The sequence below is a fragment of the Siphateles boraxobius genome, unplaced genomic scaffold (genome assembly GCF_051911475.1).
Source record: "Siphateles boraxobius isolate OS27281-9 unplaced genomic scaffold, OSU_SipBor_1 1, whole genome shotgun sequence".
Classification (NCBI taxonomy): domain Eukaryota; kingdom Metazoa; phylum Chordata; class Actinopteri; order Cypriniformes; family Leuciscidae; genus Siphateles; species Siphateles boraxobius.
Genome location: NW_027508699.1, coordinates 13,987,268 through 14,009,549, shown reverse-complemented (window position 1 = coordinate 14,009,549; position 22,282 = coordinate 13,987,268). Strand labels below are relative to the sequence as shown.

Here is a 22,282-nt window from a genome sequence, read left to right as displayed (position 1 = left end):
AGCGTCATTGCATAGTATGATCTAGACTAGACCAACGCCTATGACTCATGTGACTTAATCCTAGTGATCCTGTTTAAAGTCTAACTGAGGAGGAGTAAAACAGATAAACATAGGTCTGTCATTGTGATACGAATTGAAATTAATGTTATAATAAAATGATATAGTGGTAAATCAATTATTCATACACTATTTAAAAGTTTGGGGTTGGTAAGGTTTTTAAATATTTTAGAAAAAAGCCACTTATTACCAATACTGCATTTCTTTGATTGAAAATGAATTGAAAACAGTAATTTTGAAAAATATTCTTAAAATAGAAAACAACTGTTAAAATAGAAAACAACTAGCAAACAATCATTTCTCATAATCAATGTGTTGGATGCAGGAGAAATGGGCAGGAATAGATATCTGAGTGACTAGGGCCAAATTGTTACAGCAATGCAACTGGGTCAGAGTATGTCTGAAATGGCAAGGCTTGTGTGTTGTGTCCGAGGAGAGACAAACCACAAACCAGCGACAGGGTGTTGGGAAACCAAGGCTCATCCAGGCTCAGACCAGACAGGATACCTGAGGGAAACAAAGTGGATCGGCTGGTCCGATGAGTCCCTCTTTCTTTTACATCACGTGGACAGCCATGTATGTATGAGCCGTTTACCAGGGGAAGTGATGGCACCAGGATGCATTGTGGGACGGGGACAAGCCGGTGGAGGGAGTGTGATGTTCTGGGCAATGTTCTGCTAGGAAACCCTGAATCCGGCCATTCATGTGGACGTTAATTTGACATGAGCCACCTACCGAAACATTGTTGCAGACCAGGTATACCCCTTCATGACAATGTTCCCTGGTGGAAGTGGTCTCTTTCAGCAGGATCATGCACACATTGTTTAGGAATGGTTTGAGGAACATGTCGAAGAGTTCAAGGTGTTGCCCTGGCATCCAAATTCCCCAGATCTCAATCCAATTGATCATCTCAGGGATTTGCTGGACCGAGTTTGATCCTACAGGACTTAAAGATCTGTTTTTGGCAGCTCAAGGAGGACCAAAAGCATCTTAGGCAGGTGATCATAATGTTTTGGCTCATCGATGTATATTGTGGTTATTAAAATGCTGAATTTGTATGTCCATGTTATATGCAGTAAATCTAAAGTATAGTAAATGAGTCTTCTCAAAATTTATTAAAGTTGAACATAACAACAAAGAACTAGCTGGAAATATATCAATGGCTTGTGTGTAAAAAAAAATCAAAGAATTTTGCCACACATTTTTATAACATGTTGACACGTTAGGAGGTCATAATGGCAGTGCCAACCTGAAATAAATAGTCTAAAGACTTTCAACAAAATAACAAGGGTAAAATAGGGTAACTAATCCACTATTTTGAGTGCTAATCACTTTGGCGGGTTTTCTTCTATTATGACAGCTGGTTCTGGTTGAACAGCTAAACATACTAAATCCATTTTACTAGTATAGGTTCAATAAAACTTTAGATCTGTAACTCTGAAATCTGTCAGTCTTAAAGGTGCACTAGGTAATTTTAACTTATTAAAGAAATTAACAGTACTTTTGTGTATGTTTAAAATGATCAGTGGCACTAAATAAGCTGTTTTTATTTTTACATGGATTGGGTTGCCGCCTCATGAGGACAGACGTGTTGAGATCACATGACTAGCCAAATACTACTCACTTTGTCTCAGTAACTCACATATTACAAAAATGTTTTGCTTACTGAATAAATGAATCATGGCTGATTGTGATGAGAGCATTTCTACAATGGCTTCTGTAACTAACAACTAGTAACAGTCCAAGGCTACGGTCATACTGCCCTACACAATGTAAACCAAAAACAAATTGCCAAGTGCACCTTTAAGTGAGATGGGTATTTCAACAGTCTTTAAATTTTGTAAAACCTGGGAAAGTTACAATTTATGGCACAGGAACAGGAAGTGCTTGTATAAAATAAAATAAAATAAAAAGAGGGAACGGTTCTGGATTTAAAAGGAAGATCGGATTCTCTCCATAGGGTCAGTGTCCCACATTTTAGGGTCCCAAGCCTGGAACCAGCCTGTGAAGGTTGGGGGCTCGGCCCCCTGCTTTATGGTTGCGATGGGCAGCCCACGACGTCCAGAAGGATCAGAGTCCACATAATCCTTAGCTATAGACAGAGAACATCATTTTAGGCTCAAAACTTGTTTAAGGTATCATGTATTTATTTTTGCCAACCCGGAAGTCAGCATCAGCCTGGTTCTCTTGACAAAAAGCCAATAGGATTTTTCCATTGGCTTTTTTTATTGCAGAAAATTACAAGGTTTGTTCATTAAGGTAATCTTCACAAATAAACACAACTATACTGAATTTTGAAGCCTAAATACAATAGCCAGAAGTAAAAAGCTAAAGGTAGGCTATAAACAAACTATACACCATTGCATTACTTCAACATCACCGCCATTAAACTCTAATCTTTATTTAAAATCTACTAATTGAAAAATCCGAGTTAGAATAGTAAGCAAGAGGCCGATTATAAACACAATAAGGCTGTGAAAGGGGACTAGCGAGTAGATGAGTTTAATGTCCATGAAACCTCTTCAGTCCCATTTAGTCACTTGTTAGAAACTGAATTTTTCAAGATAAGTAAAAGCTTAAAAAATGATACCCTGGTTTCACAGACAAGGCTTAAGCCTAGTCCCAGACTAAAATGCATTATTGAGCCGTTTTAACTGAAAGCTACTTGCAGTGACATATCTTAAAACATGTCAGTGTCCTTGTTTTGTCTCAAGATGCACATCAGTAATGTTTTTGCTAAGGCACATTTATAAAAGATACTTAAATGTCCTAATTAAACTAAGGCCTAATCCTTACCTAATATATAAGCCATGTCTATGAAACCAGGCCTATGAGTGGGGTATTACAGCTGTATTTTATGCAGTAGAATAAAACATGAGAATTTGTTGAGCTTGTGCTCACCATAGACCTTATTTCAGGTATTTAACCAAATCCTATTTTAAAACAAAAAACCGATTGACTTCAGGACAATGGAACCAGAAGTTCAAACATGCTCACTTGTTTTCAGATTTTATGGCTCAATCCTGAAGCACTCTATTAATAGAACATACTGTTGAGTGGAACATGACTGGAATTCTGTATTGAACAATCAGCATCCAGAAATATATGTTTTATGATGGAGGATAATGTGAGTGATTCTGCTCTGGCAAAGACAGAAAAGCTAAAACTCAATGCTGTATGAAAAATGATTTAGTAAGCATGTCACTCACCGATTTTTGGTGACTCCGTTTTTTCGACCTCATTGGCCTCATTACCAATCCAAAGAAAGATCTAGAAAGAGCAGCAGTTTTTAAACATTAGGTTCTTTAAAAATGCTAATTTAAAAATATATATTTTTAACTCACAACTATGGTCATTTCTCAGCAATTTCTGCTTAAAATATTTTAGAGGCTGACATAACTAAAAAAAATGATATCACAGAAATTTCATAACTTTTTAAGATGTTATTATTTTCTATGCCTTTTAAGGTCTAGAAATCACACTTTCCCACAAAAATCCCCAATAGGCATTTTCCCCACAAAATCCCCTATATGTGTTAACTCACCTGATCCCAGGTGTCAAGCAACATGACATCATCGGTAGCCAAGTCTGTCTGATTAAAGTCTCCAGGAACTTCCTCAACCTAAGAAAAAGCACAAGACAATCCATCCATGACATCATCATCACATTCACAAACCGTAGCTTTCCTCCAGCCAGCCTGTGTGGTTCTGTGAATCTTCACTTACCACCAGCCGGCCCGTCTTATTGGAGCAGCCGAACAGACGTGGTGGTTTGACCATGTTTCTTAGAGATGGAGATGTCTGGTATTCCTTCTTCCCGCCCAGAGCCGACCAGAATCCAGCTGAAGAGAGACACATAAGAAAGGAGTTAAAGGGATAGTTCACACAAAAATGAAAATTCTGACATCATTTACTCACCCTCAAGTTGTTGTATGAGTTTCTTTCTTCTGTTAAACATAAAAAAAAGAAATTTTGAAGAATATGGGTAACCAAACAGTTGACTTCCATCGTATGGAAAAAAAATACTGGAAGTAAATGGGGTCCATCAACTGTTTGGTTACTGACATTCTTCGAAATATCTTCTTTTGTGTTCAACTGAAGAAAGAAATTCATACAGGTTTGGAAAAACTTGAGGGTGAGTGAATGATGACAGAATTTTTATTTTTGGGTGAACTATACCTTTAAGACAGGATCACATAATGCACCTCACACCAAAAAAACATGGTGGACTCACCTGGTTCTTTACCCTCGGTCACATCAGTGGATTTTTTCTCCAGCACACTCACGACATACTTAGCAGCGACCATTTCTTCCTCGCTGGCACCTGCTCCTTTCCACACAAACACACAGTCTGGCGAGCTCAGCACAAACACGTCATTGGTGTTTAATTTGGATGCACATGGTTCAACCTATGGAAGATAAATGCAGTGATTAATGAGAAGCATCATACTATATGTATGACAGTGTCCAGACTGTGACTGACCTCTACGGCACGTGTGGCTCTAGAAGAGCTCTGTCGGATGTGGAAGAGGCGTGTGCTGCCCGCTTTGGTCTGGCCGTCCTTGCGGGACGTGCCTCCACTATGAATGATCATAGGTTTGCCTTTGAACAGACTCATCAGGTGAGGGGGTTCCTGACCCTCTGTCACTCGCACCTGAGCAATGTATTCAGATGGATGAAATCGTTTTAGCATCTTTTTAATGATGGTACATGAGACTGCAACTGATAAAAGCCACAACACACAAGAGTATTGTGGGATTACAAAATTTAAGAATCTGTTTAAGATCTGCTGATCCTACATCCTTACACAACATCACATGAAAAACTAAGGGGAAGTACATTGTATTAAGAATTTAAGGTGTTACGACCCAGGACGTAGGCATTTGTGTTTTACAATAATGTGTAAGTGTCAATCATTGATGTATTGTGTGTGCTGCCAATGGACCCAACGGCCTGCTGGGAGTTGTAGTTTTTGTAGTATGGTCTGTCCAATTTCCTGTGCTCCTCCCTGTCCTAATCTAGGCGATGGGACCTAGCTACTCCTCATCAATGGTAGGGGATCCAGTATTTAAGCAGAGCCGGAGAGAGAGACGAAGAGAGATTTCTCCTCCCAAGAGTCTGAGACTGTTGATGGCAACAGTCCCAGAGTGTTTCTCTTGTTGGTGTGTTTTAAGCTTAAATGTGTTGTTATGGCTGCAGTGGCAGTAAGTCTAGATGTGTTAAGCTTAAAACAAGATTAAACTTAAATATCTTGTGGATGTAGTGTACAGCTTTGAGTTGTTTGTCCGCTATTGAGTGCTGGAGCAGTAGGGAGATGGGTGCCATTTTCTTTTATTCTCATCTTCTCCTGTTTTTGTTCGTTAGGAAGTAAGGTAAGAGTTCTGTTGTTTATTTGTATTTATTGTTGTAGGTTAATTAGATTTTCTTCTACCAGGTAGTGATCTTTTGTTCGTTGTTTTGGCTTTACCCGCTCCAGGAGCCTCATTTATAAAACTGTGCGTAGAATCCTTACTAAAAGTGTATGTGCGCCGAAAGCCGAAAATGGCGTACGCAAACAAAAATTGAGACTTATAAAACCGTGCGTACGCCAGAATCTTCGCTGAATTCACTTTATAAATCCCAGTCATCGTAACTTTGTGCGCACATGCGTCTCCACCCCGAAATAACCATATATGGAGCTTACAACGCCTAGTTTTACTATGCATATCCTCATCTACATATCATTTGCATATGATTATTCATCCACGGGATAACATGTTTAACGGTTCCAGACATTACGAAAATATGAAATACGGATGTCATTAGTAAAAATTATTTAATAGCCTATCCTTGCCTTGTTTTTCAATAAATCAAATAGTGTAAAATACATTTCAGAGAAAGTTTTTCTCAATCTTTTCCACTGGCCAAATAGTATTTTTAAATGATTTATATTTTTTATGGAAAAAGATAGTTTTGTGCAAATAATGCACAACAAGGTCTATTTTCTCAGACAATCTGCTATAATCATGATAAGCAATTAATCGCTGTAGTTAAAACATTAAAACACAGCATGCCAGAGGAAAAGTGTTCAAAAGCATTGCATCCACAACAAATATTTATATTTATTGAATATAAAAATGTTGTAACTTCTCAGTAATGATTTCATGAAATTTAAGTGTTTAACACCATTAATGAGAATGGCATATTTAATCTAAATGTTTATATCAGAAGTAAAACATAGTTTAAATCATTATTTTATTTATTTAAACTGTATTGTGAACATGCACTGTAGGCCTATTTATGATTAGGACGTATAATGATTTAGAAAGGCTGCATCAGTTTCAACGTGCTCGCTGGCGCGGAGATTTAAGAAGGGATGGATGTTTGCTTCATGTGATAGGCTTGGTGAGTGAAATTATATTTGTATTATCTTTCTGTATATGTATAATATTCTTTAGATTTTCTGTCTAAAAGTGACCAAAAAGACATTTAACTCCAGCTCACCATCGGTGTCGCCAAACTGCTCCATCTCCAAAACGTTTGTACGCATGGGTCAGAGTTTGATTGCAGGTGCGCAAATTTTCCCGTCAAGTTTGTTTTTATAAATCACAACTTATGCGTCGGAAGTAGCGTACGCATCTTTCAGGGCCTGTTTTGTGCGTACGCAACGGTTATAAATGAGGCCCCTGAAGTACATACTTTATTCCTTTTTCTTTTTCTTTTGGAGTTGTTTGTTTAGGGTTCTTTTTGCACTGTATTAATGTTATCACTTGTTTATTGTAAATAAATGTATTGGAAGTCTTACTTTGTGTATTGTGTACTGGGGCTCAGATCGGTTAAAAACTTCTCTTTGTCGCTGTTAACTTTTGCTTTAAAATTTTACTTCCCTTTTGCCCCTAGAAAACTAATTGGGAAGGTAACAAAGGTAAAGATGATGACATAAGATAAATGATTCTGTTAAGTAAAGATTTTAGCAAGAGGTTTCTGCCAGTCCTTTTCTTTTTATTGTAAGTCAAATGAGTCAGATCAGTTAGACTCTCTTGGAGCCCCTGTCCCATCTTTTGAATAGTTATGCTGATGGATTTGGACTGGTGACACTCTAGAGTCTGGGGCGGGTTCCTATACCTGGATACTTCATTTGCATGCTTCATTTAAGGTCGTCTCCCAGGTGCTTTGTCTCCATTTCTAAGCACTGCCCACTAAAATCTATGTAAACTACGATGCATCGTTGGCTTAGTTAGACTTGATGACTGCAGCTACCAACAGCTCTTGTTCTCAATAAAGAAACCTGCTGAAGATACAAACAAGTCTCTTGGTCTTTGCTTCTGAGTTTCCAACAGTTTTGGTGCCGTGACCCGGATAGAGCTTCTCACCCTACATCGCTCCAGACAGAATTATTTTCATCTCAACCACAATTTGGTGAGTCTCACTCTATCCAAAGAACCACTATAGACCACAGACCAGTACATTTGGTTATCATCCTCTGTGCTGCCAGAGAAGTGTTAACAAACAGCTGCAGGGTTTTGTTAACAATAGTTATCCTCTACTTTGCTAGAGGAGAAGGTTCATCCTCTGTTAAGTCAGGGAAGGTTACAACTGTTACAGTGTGTTAGCAAAGTGGTTCTCCTCTGCTCGCCAGGGAAGGTTGAATACATTATGATGTGGATTAACTAGGTTATCCTCTGCTCTTAAAGGGAAGGTTAACAAGAGTTGCTCTGTGTTAACAAATTTACAAGTTATCCTGTGCTTTTTTGGTGAGGTGTTGGAAGTATCCTGTTGTGAGAGAAAGACATTACAAAATGTTGAGAAGGAATACTAGATTAATTCATTGGACAGACAGTGAGATAAATCATTGTTAGGGGAGCACATGGACTCCACAGTGACAGAGTCAGTCAGGTTGGATTTGACAAAGAAATTTGGTATTGAATCCAGAAAAATTATGGTCAATTGAAGAATGCAAAAAAGTATTTGGGGCATGTATCACAAAGAAAAAACATAAAAGGCCTTTTCTGCTGCCACAGAGAATTTAGCTTATACATTGCACAAGAACAAGCTCAGTGTATTGCTAAGTTAAAAGGCCAGAACAAAAATTACGCACTTGAGTGTCCTGTCTCATGAAAAAGGTGGGCCATCACAAGGCCTCAACCAAATGTGACTCAGAAGACCAACAATCAAGATGAAACTTATCCTGACTTGCAGTCTTTCTGTAGAATAGAGGACAATGGCAATGCTGGATTGATGAATAAAGATGTGAATGTAGTTGGTGTGTGTGGAGCAAGACAAAATGCTCAGAGTAGGGTCGATACTGTTCCATCTGCAACCGCCATACAAGCAGTCAATACAACTCTAGGTCCTGAAGCCATAGAAAGACTTGTTGAGAGTTTGCCATCAGTGCATAGAAATTTTTCTTTTTTTTCTTTTTTTTCTTTTTTTTTCTTTTTTTTTCTTTTTTTAAAGTTTAAGAGAGAGTTGTCCAGAAAGATGCGGCTCTATGATATGTCTCTAGCTGAGGTCACCCAGCTTATATCACAGATCTTGCCTTGAGTCAGAATTGAATGATTTTGAAAGTGCTGTAAATAAATCAAATTTTCAACATGCCCGTAAAGTTCTGAGAGTGCTAAATCACATTGTTGGACAAAAGGTGGACTGGTCAAAGATCACTTGTTGTGTAAAGAAGGAGTGTAGATACTCAAGTAGGCATGAATCTGATTGTATGGTTCTCTCTTATGTGGACTACAATGGAAACTATGCTGATCTAACATGTTAGTGAACACTACTGTATCAGTGATAATAAGAATTATTAGGGCTTAATGTATTGGAACTCTTCACAATGCTGTTTTCTTCCACAAATGGATTATTCCAACCTGAACGGGAGCTCCTCCCATGGAGTCGTCCAGCTGGACAGTAAGGAAGGCAGAAGCTGCCAGCTCATCCTGAGTGCACTTCAATCCCTGCCTGCAGCACAACGACACACACACAATATTTTGTTCATATGTCACAATCTATATAGATATTATGAAGCAAAACACTTTAAAGATGTTATGGACTGACCAGGTGTAGATGATATGCTGCTCTCTGCTTCCCTGTTTGTAACTGTAGAGGATTAGGTAACAGTCTCCTCCAAAGAACTGACCGTAGGTAGAGGGTTCCACCGGGACACGGTCCCCTCCTTCCACACGCCAGATCTGATTCAGACAAACACGAGTGATTAAAGAACATTGCCTTGAACTTGATCTCCCCTTTATACGTATAAGCAGCAACATTAAACCTCATTATGCGCCGAATGCAAGACAAAATTGGATTTTTGCGGCTGGCAAGAAACTTCAATATAAAATATGGTTTAAATGGCATTATGAAAATGATATTAGGATCCTCACTGATGTAAAAAATTAAGGGAAAAAAAATCCCAGTCTAATCTCATCTTTTTTTTTATCTTATTATCATAAGAAAAAATATATGAATATTAAAATTGTATAAATAAAAATACATATAATGGCTTGTAAGAAAAAAACATGGTTAGTAAATGTTTTAATAATTTATTTAAAAAAAAACATTAAAAAACGGCCTGCGTAGCAAAAAGTTAATTTGATTCTATAATATTCTACTTTAACAGCTTGCAAAGATCTTGGGGTGGCCACTTTATTTTTATTTTTATTTTTTTGTTTTGCTATAATTTGTTCAAGGGTAATAAGCCTATAGATCTAAAATTATAGCAGACCTTAAACATTTCAACTTTATTAAGACCATCGTTCAAAAGATTGGGGTCGGTAAGATTTTTTCTATTATGCCTGACCAAGACTTTATTTGCATTTTATCAAAAACACAGTAAAACAGTAATATTGTGAAATATTAATACAATTTAAAAGATCTGTTTTCTATTTGAATATATTTTAAAATCTAATTTATTCCTGTGATCAAAGCTCTTCCGTGTGTGACATGATCCCTCAGAAATCATACTTATAATTTTGATACACTTATTTTTTTAAATGGAAATCTTTTCTAACTTTATAAATATATTTACTGTCAATGTAATGCATCCTCGCTGAATAAAAGTTTTTTTCCCCAAAAAAAATTAAAAACATCTTAACGACCAAACGTTACAGTAGTCCCAACAGTAAACAGTACAGTAGTCAGTGTGAGAGAGTTTGATGACCAAAATGAAATTGACCTGGACTTTTCCAGAACCATCATCGACCATGTTGTGCTGGGCTGCCATGGCCTTGTTGTTATGGAGGCAGGAGGCATCGAAAGGAATCTGCTCCACTTGGGCTATTTTGCCAATGGTGTAGGCCTTGGTAGGGCCAGTGGTTTGGTCCTTGTCCTTCCAGTTAGAGAAGAACTGCTTGAACAGGGTCGTCTCGCCCCCTGCTGGAAGCACTTGGATCTACAACAGCAAGCATTGAAAGTACAGCATCAGTAATCCAAACATTAACTCTTTATATATACAGTACTAATGTAGTAAACATATCTTCGATCATGTTTTATGTAAGATGTTATATGAAATCAGAAAACATATAAACCATTGCGTATTCAGACATGTATTATTGTATAATCATATACATTGTTTAAAATGCAGATTTTTACAAACCACAATATTTTTGTCAATATTATCAGTGTGTTGGTAATACTATACAATAAGGTTTCAAATGTTAACAACATTAGTTAACATGAATAATACTTGTAGAGTGTTTATAAATCTTAGTCAATTTCCACATTTACTTATTAATTTACAAAATTTGTATGTTAACATTAGTTACTGCACTGTGAACTAACATGAACATGAACACTTATTAACTATACTGCAAAAAAAGTTGCTGCCTTACAAACAAGTACAATCAACTTTGATGTTTAAGTCATTTCAACTTAAATTACATTTAACTGACTTATAAGTTGAATCTTGTATAATATAAAGAAAGTTGAAAATTGCTTAACTTATTTTTAATGAGTTAAAGCAATGTAAAAACACGTCATAACTGATTGATCATATAATGTTTTACAGTTTAACATTATCAAAAGTTAATAAATGCTGTAAAAAAATATTTCTCATAAAAACTGTCTCAGTTCATGGTAGTCAATGCAACTAATGTTAACAAATGAAACCTTACTGTGTTACCAGTGTGTGTGTGTGTGTGTGTGTGTGTGTGTGTGTGTGTGTGTGTGTGTGTGTGTGTGTGTGTGTGTGTGTGTGTGTGTGTGTGCGTGCGTGCGTGCGTGCGTGCGTGCGTGCGTGCGTGCGTGTGTGTGTGTGTGTGTGTGTGTGTGTTTAAAATGCTCATTTTGTATGTACCTGTGTTTTATTAGAGTAGTTCTTCTCTTTAATGAACTGCTCTGCTGATTTCATAGCTGCTCTGCGTTCAGATGTGTTTGCATTCGGTCCTGTCAGGAAAGGCAAGACAAAAGTCATATGCTGAATGAAGCTCTTTTATCTTTATGAAAAATACGTTGGCACATTTAAACAAAGGGCCTCCAGTGATCTGCAATGCCTGCCACACAACACACAAAGATGATATCAGTGTGACATATCTATAATAATACATAAGATACGAGGCACATGCAATGTCTAAAAGGATTCAACAACTGGCTGTTGGATAACATTAATTAATAATTGACCTGCATGGTCAGATGACATCAGATGAAAAGGAAAGTTGTTTCAGAGGCGGTTCAAGTTATTTCATTTGGATGAATTTGTTTTCTTTGGAATAATGTGCACCGATGAATGATGCACAATAAGACTAGGAATGTGTATTAGAAAAGAAAATATGATTGATTTTGTTTTCAAGTTGATTTTCAAGTTTGTGCATGCACATTGAGAGACACACCTTTCCATACAAACACATTCTTATCAACTCCATTGTCCAGGATGTAGCACTCTTCGAGGGAGAGCATCTCCTGCTTGAACGGGCTGCTCTGGGCCACAACAGATGTTTTCATGGAGCCAGACGCATCTGAGATCTACAATAACAATAGCAAACCACATGAATTGAGAAGAGATAAATAAAGGTATTACGCTTGTAACGCTTAAAAAATATAGCTGATGGGAAACACAACGTTTTGTTCTTGTGTGAATGATGTCGGCAGCATTTTAGGCTTTACAGCTGTCAGTTGTGTAAATGTAAAGCAGTCCACATAAATAATTAAGAACTGAATATGTACCAGTGAGCTAAAACATGAGTAGAGATAAGAGACTTTCCCTTCATCCCAATTCACATGCTTATACTACACCCTAATTATTTTGTGAAGAAAACGTACATGCTTTTGAGTGTGTGGCAGAAGAGTAGGCAAGCCTTGACACTTATTTACATGCATCCTGTCACTGTTTTAAACTGCCCTGTCAATCATCTCGTCACATTTAACATATTCCACGTTTCATTTCCTACCGTACTGGAGAGAAATGTAGTAGCACGTTGATCTGCCCGTTGTTGGTCTTTCATGTGGAGAATTCTCCTCATGCGTTTAAATAATGAATTTAAAAGTGAAAAAAGTCGCTGTTTGGATTTAAATTGGCAAATGCTTAAGAGTCTATGACTGGATCATTATTGCAGTGGTTATTATGTTTCTAGCATGTTATATGTTTGGTAACATTTCTTCTAACCGTAATTAATGGAGTGTGTAGCTTTTAATTTCTTAAACAACGTGTATGAAGACACATCATGGCCATATTCCAGGATGACAAAGCCAAGATTCATCAGGCTCAAATTGTGAGAGAATGGTTGGGAGGGAGCATGAAGAATCATTTTCACACATGAATCCCACAAGATCTTGACCAAAAATAGATGCACCACTTGATGAAAATAACATTAAAACATTTATTTCCATCAAGATGTGCATCAATGTTTGGTCAAGATCTTGTATTGACAATGCAAGAGTCAAGCACTCTGTAAAGTCTCCTCCAGCACATCCCAAAGACTTTCAATGAATTTAAGATCTGAACTCAGAGGTGCCGATTCATGTGTGGAAATGATTCTTCATGCTTTCTTCATGCCCAACCATTCTTTCACAATTTGAGCCTGATGAATCTTGGATTTGTAGTCCTGGGATATGGCCATTGTGTGTTTTCCTACATGGTTGTTTAAGAATACTGATTATTAAATCAAGCTAAACCTCTCTACTTAGCCGTCGGTCTCACACATCTGCCACGTTTGTAGTTTTTTAACACTTTTTAATTGTGTTTGTAGTTCTAATCCAATCCTCATCCAACACAGAATGGGCAATTCAAATAAAAAACAGTAAACCATCCTGATATTGTTGGGATACTCAATTCAACATACTTCAATTCGGGAAATTCCTAATTTCAAATACTATATAGGATGGATAGTATGCAAATTTGGAAACAGCATTTATTACCATGTACAATGCTCCCTTTTTCTTGTTGGCGGATTCCACTTCCTCATCGTCTGGAGTTGCAGGGCTGATGGTGGTTTTGGGCCCTAGAGCCTGCGGGAGGAAATACAGGATTACGGCTCATATGGTCACAGTGGGGCTTTATTTCTAACACTTATCTGATGCCAAGTGGACCCTATTCAAACCTGTGCTGAATGACCTGATATTTGGCATGCAAAACTCTTCCTTCTTCACTAAACACATGATGGATGCATTCTCATTAGCAAAATACACAAGCCAGAGCCAGAACACAAACAACCAAGCCATAGTGCCAAGTTTTACATCAGGCCTGGCTGATGGTGTCAATACCATAATATATGGTCATTCAGCATCCATGGAAATGTAACACTGCATGTAATTTTTTTTTAAAGCAGGCATTTTTTTGGGTAGTCAGCTTTGAACATTTTGAACTTAACCAGCAAACACAAACAAATCAAATGAGAATGATTTTCAAGTGGATTTCTACCCATATTGTGGAGTAATTCAGATAATGGTTGTGTGGAAATTGTTACGGGAAAAGTTGAGTGGAAATCTTTCACTCACTTCAGTCAGAGCCTCTGGTTCAGCCCCGTCCTCCACCATGACCAGCTTGGCCCTGCCGTTCCTCTCATTGTCCCGGATATCAATGGCCAACTGGGAGGCCTTCAGACGCTCAAAACGATTGCAGTCACAGCCACACCACTGATAAATATCCTAGCAAAAAATGAGAGAAGTGTCTTAAAAATAACTCAAATAAACACTACCGTTCAAATGTTTGGGGACAGTAAGATTTTATTTTGAAAGAAAGAAATTAATACTTTTATTCGGCGAGGATGCATTCAAATGATCAATAGATACATAGAATACATTTATAATGTTGCAAATTGAATTTCAAATAAATATTGTTCTTTTTAAATGTCTATTTATCAAAGAATCCTGGAAGATTATGTTTAATGGTTTCCACAAAATGTTTTTTTAAACTGTTTTTAACATTGATAATAATAATAAATTGAGCATTAAATCATCATATTAGAATGATTTCTGAAGGATCATGTGACACTGAAGACTGGAGTAATGATGCTGAAAATTCAGCTTTGCATCACAGAAATAAATTACATTTTTAATTTTTCCAAATTGTAAACAGGTATTTTCAATTGTACGAACATTAACACCCTGTGGTGAAATAATGGTGTATTTTTAACACCCGCTGCCTTCTCAGATTGGTTTGGGTTGGATTAAAACTTCATGTTCCGATAAGTTCGGAAAATTCTGCACACAGTAAACATCAGAATATACATTCTCCTGTCGATAAGAATTGCTCCTGTCGATTTTAAATCTTATTGCGGACACTCATTTTAGGTGGAAGTGGTCCATTAAACTATTTTAAAGGTTTCTAATTATGTTTTGGCGGTCTCCTACAAAACGTTTAAAAAACAGTGTCTGAAACGATTCAATCAATGATTCAGTCTCTCTAAACCCCTCCTTTCCGTGAGCTACTCTGCTCTGATTGGTCAGATGGCTCAGTCTGTTGTGATTGGTCGATCAATCACTACTTTCACCACTTCCAGCACGTAAGAAACTAAGTGCCTATGACCAAATCTGAATTTCAGCTGTGGATCTTCCTCAGAATCGATTCTTTCTTTTAGGAGACAGTAACTTTATTTGTCGTGCACTTTTATTTTTAAAACTTGTCAGACCTTTTACATTCACAAACAGCTATATTACACACAGCATGAAAGATAATATTAAAACTTCAAAGATATATTGACTTCTAATTCTACATCTATTTAACCGTTTTCTTATCCGTCAGAATAATATGTCTTTGAATTATCTAAAAAAAAAAATTCTTTGCAAATATTGAGAAGTAAATTGCAATTAATTAATTCCATTTGAATGTTTTCTATTGGCAGCCCTAATTGTTATAGGAAAGTATCTAAATAAAATGAGTGGTCAGGTCAGGTTCAGATATCCATACCTTCCCCAGGTCTACAATAAAGCAGTCTCCTTTGTTGAAGCTGCTCCAGGACATCTCCACCTCAGTGGCTCTGATGGCCCTCCTGCCCTTGATGTGCAGCAGACGCTTCACATCCACATCATTGGTCAACACGTGATTGAAGCCGGACGCAACCCCACCTTGCTGAGGAGTCGAGAAAGACAGTTCACTCATTACATTACATAAAACCGTACTGGGATAATTGCCAAAACACAAGCAAAGAACCAAATGCAAACCACTCAGCAGAGTGCTTCTCAAAGAGCCAAGCAAACTTACTGAGCTCAACAAATTGCTGAATATTATGGAAAGAATGTGCCATGACTAAACAGTAATGGATGTTTTGGAGCCATAATTGAATCAACCTTGGTGCTTCAACAAAGCAAAGCCAGCAGGAATTCTACTTTTGTAGTCTCACTGCAAGTTAATGATGAACTCTGCTTCTGAGAAGGGCCATTTTCATTCATACAAAGCTGAGTTTACCTTATACTTGATGCCAGACTTGAAGTAGCCCAGGAAGGTGAGCGACTCGTTGTTTTGGACCTCGCGGAACTGAACGGGACCACCTCCGAGAAAGTCATCCAGCTGTGTGGAAAAGATAGCCGCAGCTCCACTTTCATCTTGAGAACATTCATTCCCTGAAAGAGATGGAAATCATCACAGGAGATTAGTGGAGGACGGTTGTTTGTTTGTTAGTGCTAATTAATATAATCAAAAATACATTTAAATGCTTTTCACACACAGAGGTGTAAAGTCCAGGGGTCAGAAAGTAAAAGTCCTGCCATATGTTTATTCCACACATGAACACAGACAGCTGATTTCACTAATTAATTTTATCTCCTGGCTGAAAAACTGTGCTAATTAGCAAATCCAGGTTATTGGAACAAAATACTGAGGAGGACTTTCTGAACCTGGACTTTACACCTCTGTCTGTTCACACATCCAATGACGTGAATACAATTTCTCTATTGAATTTCATTTTAATATTATTTGGGGGCAAATAATCAAAAACATTGTGATACAACTGTGCCGATGTCATAATGAAGAGAAAATCCTCAATAAAAGAATGAAATTCTTGAAAAAGAAATCCTTTTTAAGTAGTTTTGCAAAATGTATTATTAAAATTTTAATCTTATTTATCAGAAAGAATATATTAACAAAACTGCTTCACTGTTTATTAATATTTAAAAAACTTTTGGTGCGACCAACAAACATGCAAAAAGTGCAGGAAATAAGCATAAAACAGGAAATTCACTAAAAACAGGAAATTCAACACACTAATTCTAATTTCAAATACTATATAGGATGGATAGTATGCAAATTTGGACGCAGCATTTACATGTACAATGCTCCCTTCTTCTTGTTGGAGGTTTCCAATGATCAAACAAATAACAATGGTCCTCATGTGTTATTTTATTATATTTTGAATTATATTTTTTATGTTCTTTTTAATTTTAGTTTTAGTAAATTTTTTATGTGCTTTTGTCATTTTTGTTTTAAAAATTATTTTGTAAACTTCAATTTTGTTTTATTGCAGTTAGCTGCCATGGCAACATTTCTCATTTACATTTAAGTTTTTCATTAAATATATATTTAATTTTAATTCATCTTTATTTTAATTAACTAGAACTATTTTAACAATAACAACCCTGGTGTGTCAATAAGTCTTAAAATTTTGAATAATTTGCACCTTTTTGACAAGTCAAGGTAAGTTCAGGTTGTAAAATGTCATGTGGTGCAGCTTCCAAAAAAACCAAATGACATTTCAAATCATGATATCAAAAAAAAACTTTTCATCTTTTTCTAAAATGTGTACAATCTCATATATTCAATGTGTACTTTTTATGACCTCTTTATGACTTTTATTAAGTCATTAAATCATTAAATTAAGTTTTAAACTTGATCTTCTGAAATTCTTTATCAAAAATATTATCATTCAACTCTTACCCCAAAGTGCAAAAGAAAGTGAAAACATGTTTCAAGACCTTATTGGGCGCTTCTGTCAGTGAAAAAATGTCCTAAAACTTACAGGAACACTATAACTGAGCTCACTTACCAAGCAGCTCTAGCAATGTATCTGTTTTTGGTCAAATGAGAAACAAATGAAAACCCCAAAGAGGCCACATCGTGCACATTATGAGTTTTTCCACTCTGTGTCCTCGAATAAACCTTTTCTTCTCACACTAGATCCAGTCAAATGTCTGAGAACTACTATGGTTTGGAGCACGCCTTCAAGCACAACGAGTGTGTTTCTTCTCTGTGTTTAAACCACTGGGCGGGGAAAAAACAGTTCCTCACTGATCAGTCTCTGGAATTGAACAGGGGACCACATTAACCTAACTGGGCTGAGCGCCAACTGCCAGACAAACAATTGAAGGCGCGCTGTAATCTGTGTAGGTGATTAAACCTCAAAATGACTACACTTCTACGATATGACATCTGTGCTCGGTCTAACAAATTTCTCCTCAGGGGTAGGACGGATTGTCTAATGGGGAAAGCTAATGAGTCAGCATACTGCCTAAGGGTTTTCATTTATGAGAACAATCTGAGCAGTTATTATTAGCTTTATTATACTTTAAAGGCAGGGTAGGTGATTTGTTCCAAAAACATTTTTTGTCGTGCTGGTTGAAAGTCTCTTCACATCCTGACTGCAATCACTAAGTTAAGTGGTCTAAATGTATATATATATATATATATATATATATATATATATATATAAAGCCCTTATATGGAGATGGTTTGAGCATGTTTTATGCAAATGAGTAACCTCGTGCACGCAGCCGCTCATTTAGAATACGCATCGCGACATATACCGCTGTTGCGCTTCGGGCGACCCGAGTTCAAATTTCAGCTCGTGGACCTCTCCTAGGGTGACCAGATGAGATTGGCTGAATTTTGGGACGGTGTTCGGATGACTGAATGAAAAAAAGAAACAAAAAAGATGCTGCAGCCAATGAGCAGCCGGCGGGGGCAAAATTTACTCAAAATTTACTAACATTAGAATAAGATTAAGAACAAATTCATGTACGTACGAACGTGATGTGAATTAGGCAGAGATTTTTTGTGAGTAGTTCTCCTGTGCGTACAAAAATACAAAATATTCCATGCAATTATTAGTGAATGAGACCCATTGTTTTATTCCTGAATGAATCAGTGTTTTTAAGTTAAATGGTTGAATGAATGATTCAATGACTCATTCATAAAGACATTCACTTGCCGCCATCTGGCGTAAATGTACTGTCACATTAGCAAGGAAAAAGGTCAAATTAGCGATGCATGAAGCTGAAACAGAAGTCACTTTCAAAATAAGCGACCTTCTATTGGTCAACGCCAGAAATTCAGGTGACCAATTTAAATCCGTGGCGAAATCTGTGAAATCACATGACATTCCTAACCGCATCTCTGTTTCATTTGTATTGGAATGACTGGATTATTATCTAAAATATTCGCCAAGCTATGGTAAATGAATGTCACTGACAGATTTGATAAACAGCATTTCTTTGTAAAGATCCGTTACAGAACATACATTTCTAAAGACCTAAACAAAGCAAACCGACACCCTCTTAAAAATAAAATGACACTGAAACTAAAAAGGTGACAGACAAGCCACATCCTTCCTCATTTAAATTAAGCAAATTAAAAGGTGTGAGTTTCAGCATGCGTGAGAAGATTTATTTCTAATATAGTATATCCATTGGTAAAATGCATCTGAGAAAATACTGTTCGGGAACAATGATACTTCTAACTCAAACACTAGGTGTGTCACTTACCCATCCACATGTGTATATAGTAGGAGGGTGCGGTGGTGGTGTACAGCAGGAGGTAGGCGTCACCCGTATAGAAGTTGCCATAGAGATTCTTAGGCACTGGCTTCAGGTCCATGTTCTCAATGCGCCATACCTGCAGACCAGGGGCCTTTCCTGCAGTCTCAAACTCCTTATGGGACACCATAGTGACTGGAGGGGAAGCAAAAAAAAAAATGGTTTGGGTCTCTTTTCATAGCTTTACATTATACTGGGAAATTCAAAACGTCTAGTTTCGCAAAGGAGAGGAGAAGTAGGCTTTAGAGAAATAAGAAGTATCTGTTCCCAAGAGAAAGCCACTGAGAACTATGTGAGGTCCGAATCTTCTTACATCTCTGATTCTTGAATCACAGACACCCATAAAGCATGCAATCTGGCAAACTATGGCGACTATGTCTGCCTGCACCATTTACTAACATGCAAAAATGCAAATGCAATAAACCATACATCACAGCTCTGTGTCTGTGTAGATAAGACCTTTAAAAAGAGGACCTTAGTCATAGTGTTGTTGACTACCTCAAACAGCTGATAAGGAAGAGAAACACAAGATCAAGGTGATAAACTTGACTCGGGCGCTGCCTGATGTGAACTAACTGAAGAGTCAACATCCTTCAGCCAAAACCATCTAAACATTTAACAAGGTGTTATGCTTTTTATATAATGGGGTAGTAGCAATCAGTAAATGATGCATTCTGAATTCTTCAGTCAGATTGATGGTAAGTGGGTTTTCATGCTAGTATGAAATAAAACCCTTCATGCCATTTACAGCTAACGCTATTGGGTTTTCTATTGTCTTTCTTTTGGGTTTGTCTCCATTTTATTTGCAAATAGTACACATTTAGGACATGACATTGAAGCACAAAAAACAGAATACATGCAAATGTATGCGTTTACATATTCCCTGCAGCAAATGTAAATGGTCCTCTGAGTAACTTTAATAGACCTTCTCATTTTCTTTATTAGATTGACCCGTTTTAATTATCAAATCAACACGTTTGATCAAAAACACAGAAAAACATTAATATTGGGAAACATTTAAAATAACAGTTTTCTATTTTAAAATGTACGGTAATTTATTCCTGTGATGGTGAAGCTTAATTTTCAGCATCATTACTCAATTCTTCAGTGTCACATGATCCTTCAGAAATCATTCTAATATGATGATTTGATGCTTTATCAATGTTGAAAACAGTTGCTTGATATTTTTGTGGAAACTGTGATCATTTTTGTTCTGGATTCTTTGATTAATAGAAAAAAATGTATGCATATTATTTATGCACTTTTATATTTATAATATTATTTTGTAACATTATAAATGTATTTGCTGAAGTGTAAAAGAACATGCATTTTAGATATTAGGCTACAATGTAATGTCATAGTCGTGTCATGACTTCAAATCCTGCAACGATGTTTCCCTTCCTTCTCTGCTGTAGGCTACTTTACTGTATTCAAAGCATGTCACTTTTAGTAGAAAATAATCACTGTGCACTTTAACAAGCACCTACAGAAAACTGGACTTTGTCTCATAAAGGGGGGATCGTGACGTGCATTAAACCGCGTTCACATCTGGATAACATATTTTGCAAACTCCGCGGGTTACTAAGTATGCACTATGAGTAACATTTATATATAATCAACTGCATTGCTTGAGGGGGGGGAATCACTCATTCATTTAATCTTTAGGCTATTGTGCAGAAAGAGAGATATGACGTAAAAACAGAATAATGAAAACAACTTACGAGATTTGTGGCAGACGCAGAAAGCTGTCAGTGCACGAGAAAAGGCGATGTGTTGGTAGACAAAGTGTAGAATATCTTTTTCCTAATCCGCGATTTAACTGGAGGGAGTGTCTGTGTAACAGGGGCGTGTTTGAACACACGGGCGAGCTTCCAAGTGTCTTTTATGACTAGTTAGAGAGCATGTTTGGGCATTAGTCTTTATTGTAGTATTTTTCAACACTGCCATTTACTAAAACAACTTTCAGTGCTTTTCCCCCCAATTGTATAAGAACCATTTTAGGTCAGTATTATTTTCTCTGAATGCTACAGAGCATTCTCCTCCCTCAGGCTTTCACTGATCATTTCATCAAACCCGAGCCCAGCACAAACAGAACAAGGGTGTCACAAGTAGGCTATATGTTTGCCTAATGCAGGAAACATTGACCACAATGACAAACAGGAAAGCAATGGCCACACAATACAAGAGCGACACCACAGCTTACTCAAACACTGTTTGCAAACTCAAACACATTTACAGCTTCTGATACAGATTGGGCTTCATGACTCTAGAAAATGTCTCTTAGACAAGGCAATTAGAAGACTAAAATCATATAATGTGAAATAAGAATCAGATGCTGGTTTTGTGGGTTGCCCATCACTGAAATGGTAGAGTCCAGAAACTTAAAACTCCCCCACAAACATGTGCTTGCAATTAACCCAGAGACTGGAGAGGCCATTTAAAATGGCATCGGGTATACATATAAACTTGAGTGAGAGAAGAGCTGAAAATTACATTACAGAGGGATGTAATTGTATTTCATACATTCTAAAGACATTTCATTGATTTCAACTCAAAGAAATCAGATTTACAGGCTCATGTTTCAACTTTCTGAAGTAAAACATGCATCTATAACACTGGCACTTGAGCACTAATTTCTATTTTTGCAAACCAAAAAATGACAGCCTTAAGCAAAATTACCATTTGGTGTTGAGACGGTTAACAGTGAAACTGTCACACTAATAACCACACAAAAATACTTTATTTGGTAACACTTTCTATGAAGCCTGTATTTATTATGCATTATAAGCATATTCTTAATGCATTATAATACATGCATAATGCCTTACAAACAACCTTATAATGTGTTGTACCATCTGATAAATAATCAAAACAATAGTTACAATACAATACAACACTTACCTATTAGTGGTTATAATTTCTAAAAGTACAATGCATTATAAAACCAGATGAAGCCTGCATTTATAATGCATCAAAAGGGTATTCTTAATGCATTATTATGCATGCATAATGGCTTATAATGTGTTGTATCATCTCATGAATTATCATAACAATACTTACCTATTTGTGGTTATAAC

The 22,282-nt window shown here is 36.8% G+C and overlaps 1 protein-coding gene across 2 annotated transcripts; it reads right to left on the bottom strand.

Moving 5' to 3' along the window:
- Positions 1-1,153: 1,153 nt before the first annotated feature.
- On the bottom strand, positions 1,154-21,291 carry scinlb (scinderin like b). 2 transcript variants are annotated; one of them, XM_077220345.1, is made up of 17 exons: positions 20,927-21,291; positions 19,155-19,340; positions 15,868-16,022; positions 15,370-15,531; positions 13,959-14,108; positions 13,380-13,469; positions 11,855-11,987; positions 11,323-11,411; positions 10,204-10,419; positions 9,087-9,220; positions 8,900-8,990; positions 4,540-4,710; positions 4,291-4,465; positions 3,783-3,898; positions 3,602-3,679; positions 3,267-3,327; positions 1,154-2,149 (listed from the first exon to the last, which is right to left on the bottom strand). In XM_077220345.1, the coding sequence occupies exons 2-17, from the start codon at positions 19,333-19,335 to the stop codon at positions 1,989-1,991; spliced, it is 2,163 nt and encodes a 720-aa protein (XP_077076460.1). In that variant the 5' UTR covers positions 19,336-19,340; positions 20,927-21,291; the 3' UTR covers positions 1,154-1,988. The 2 variants fall into 2 exon arrangements, with proteins under 2 accessions (XP_077076460.1, XP_077076538.1); XM_077220423.1 differs by lacking the exons at positions 13,380-13,469; positions 13,959-14,108; positions 15,370-15,531; ... (1 more) ...; positions 19,155-19,340; positions 20,927-21,291 and adding an exon at positions 16,724-16,755 and having other exon boundaries at positions 11,855-11,988.
- Between the last annotated feature and the right edge of the window lie 991 nt (positions 21,292-22,282).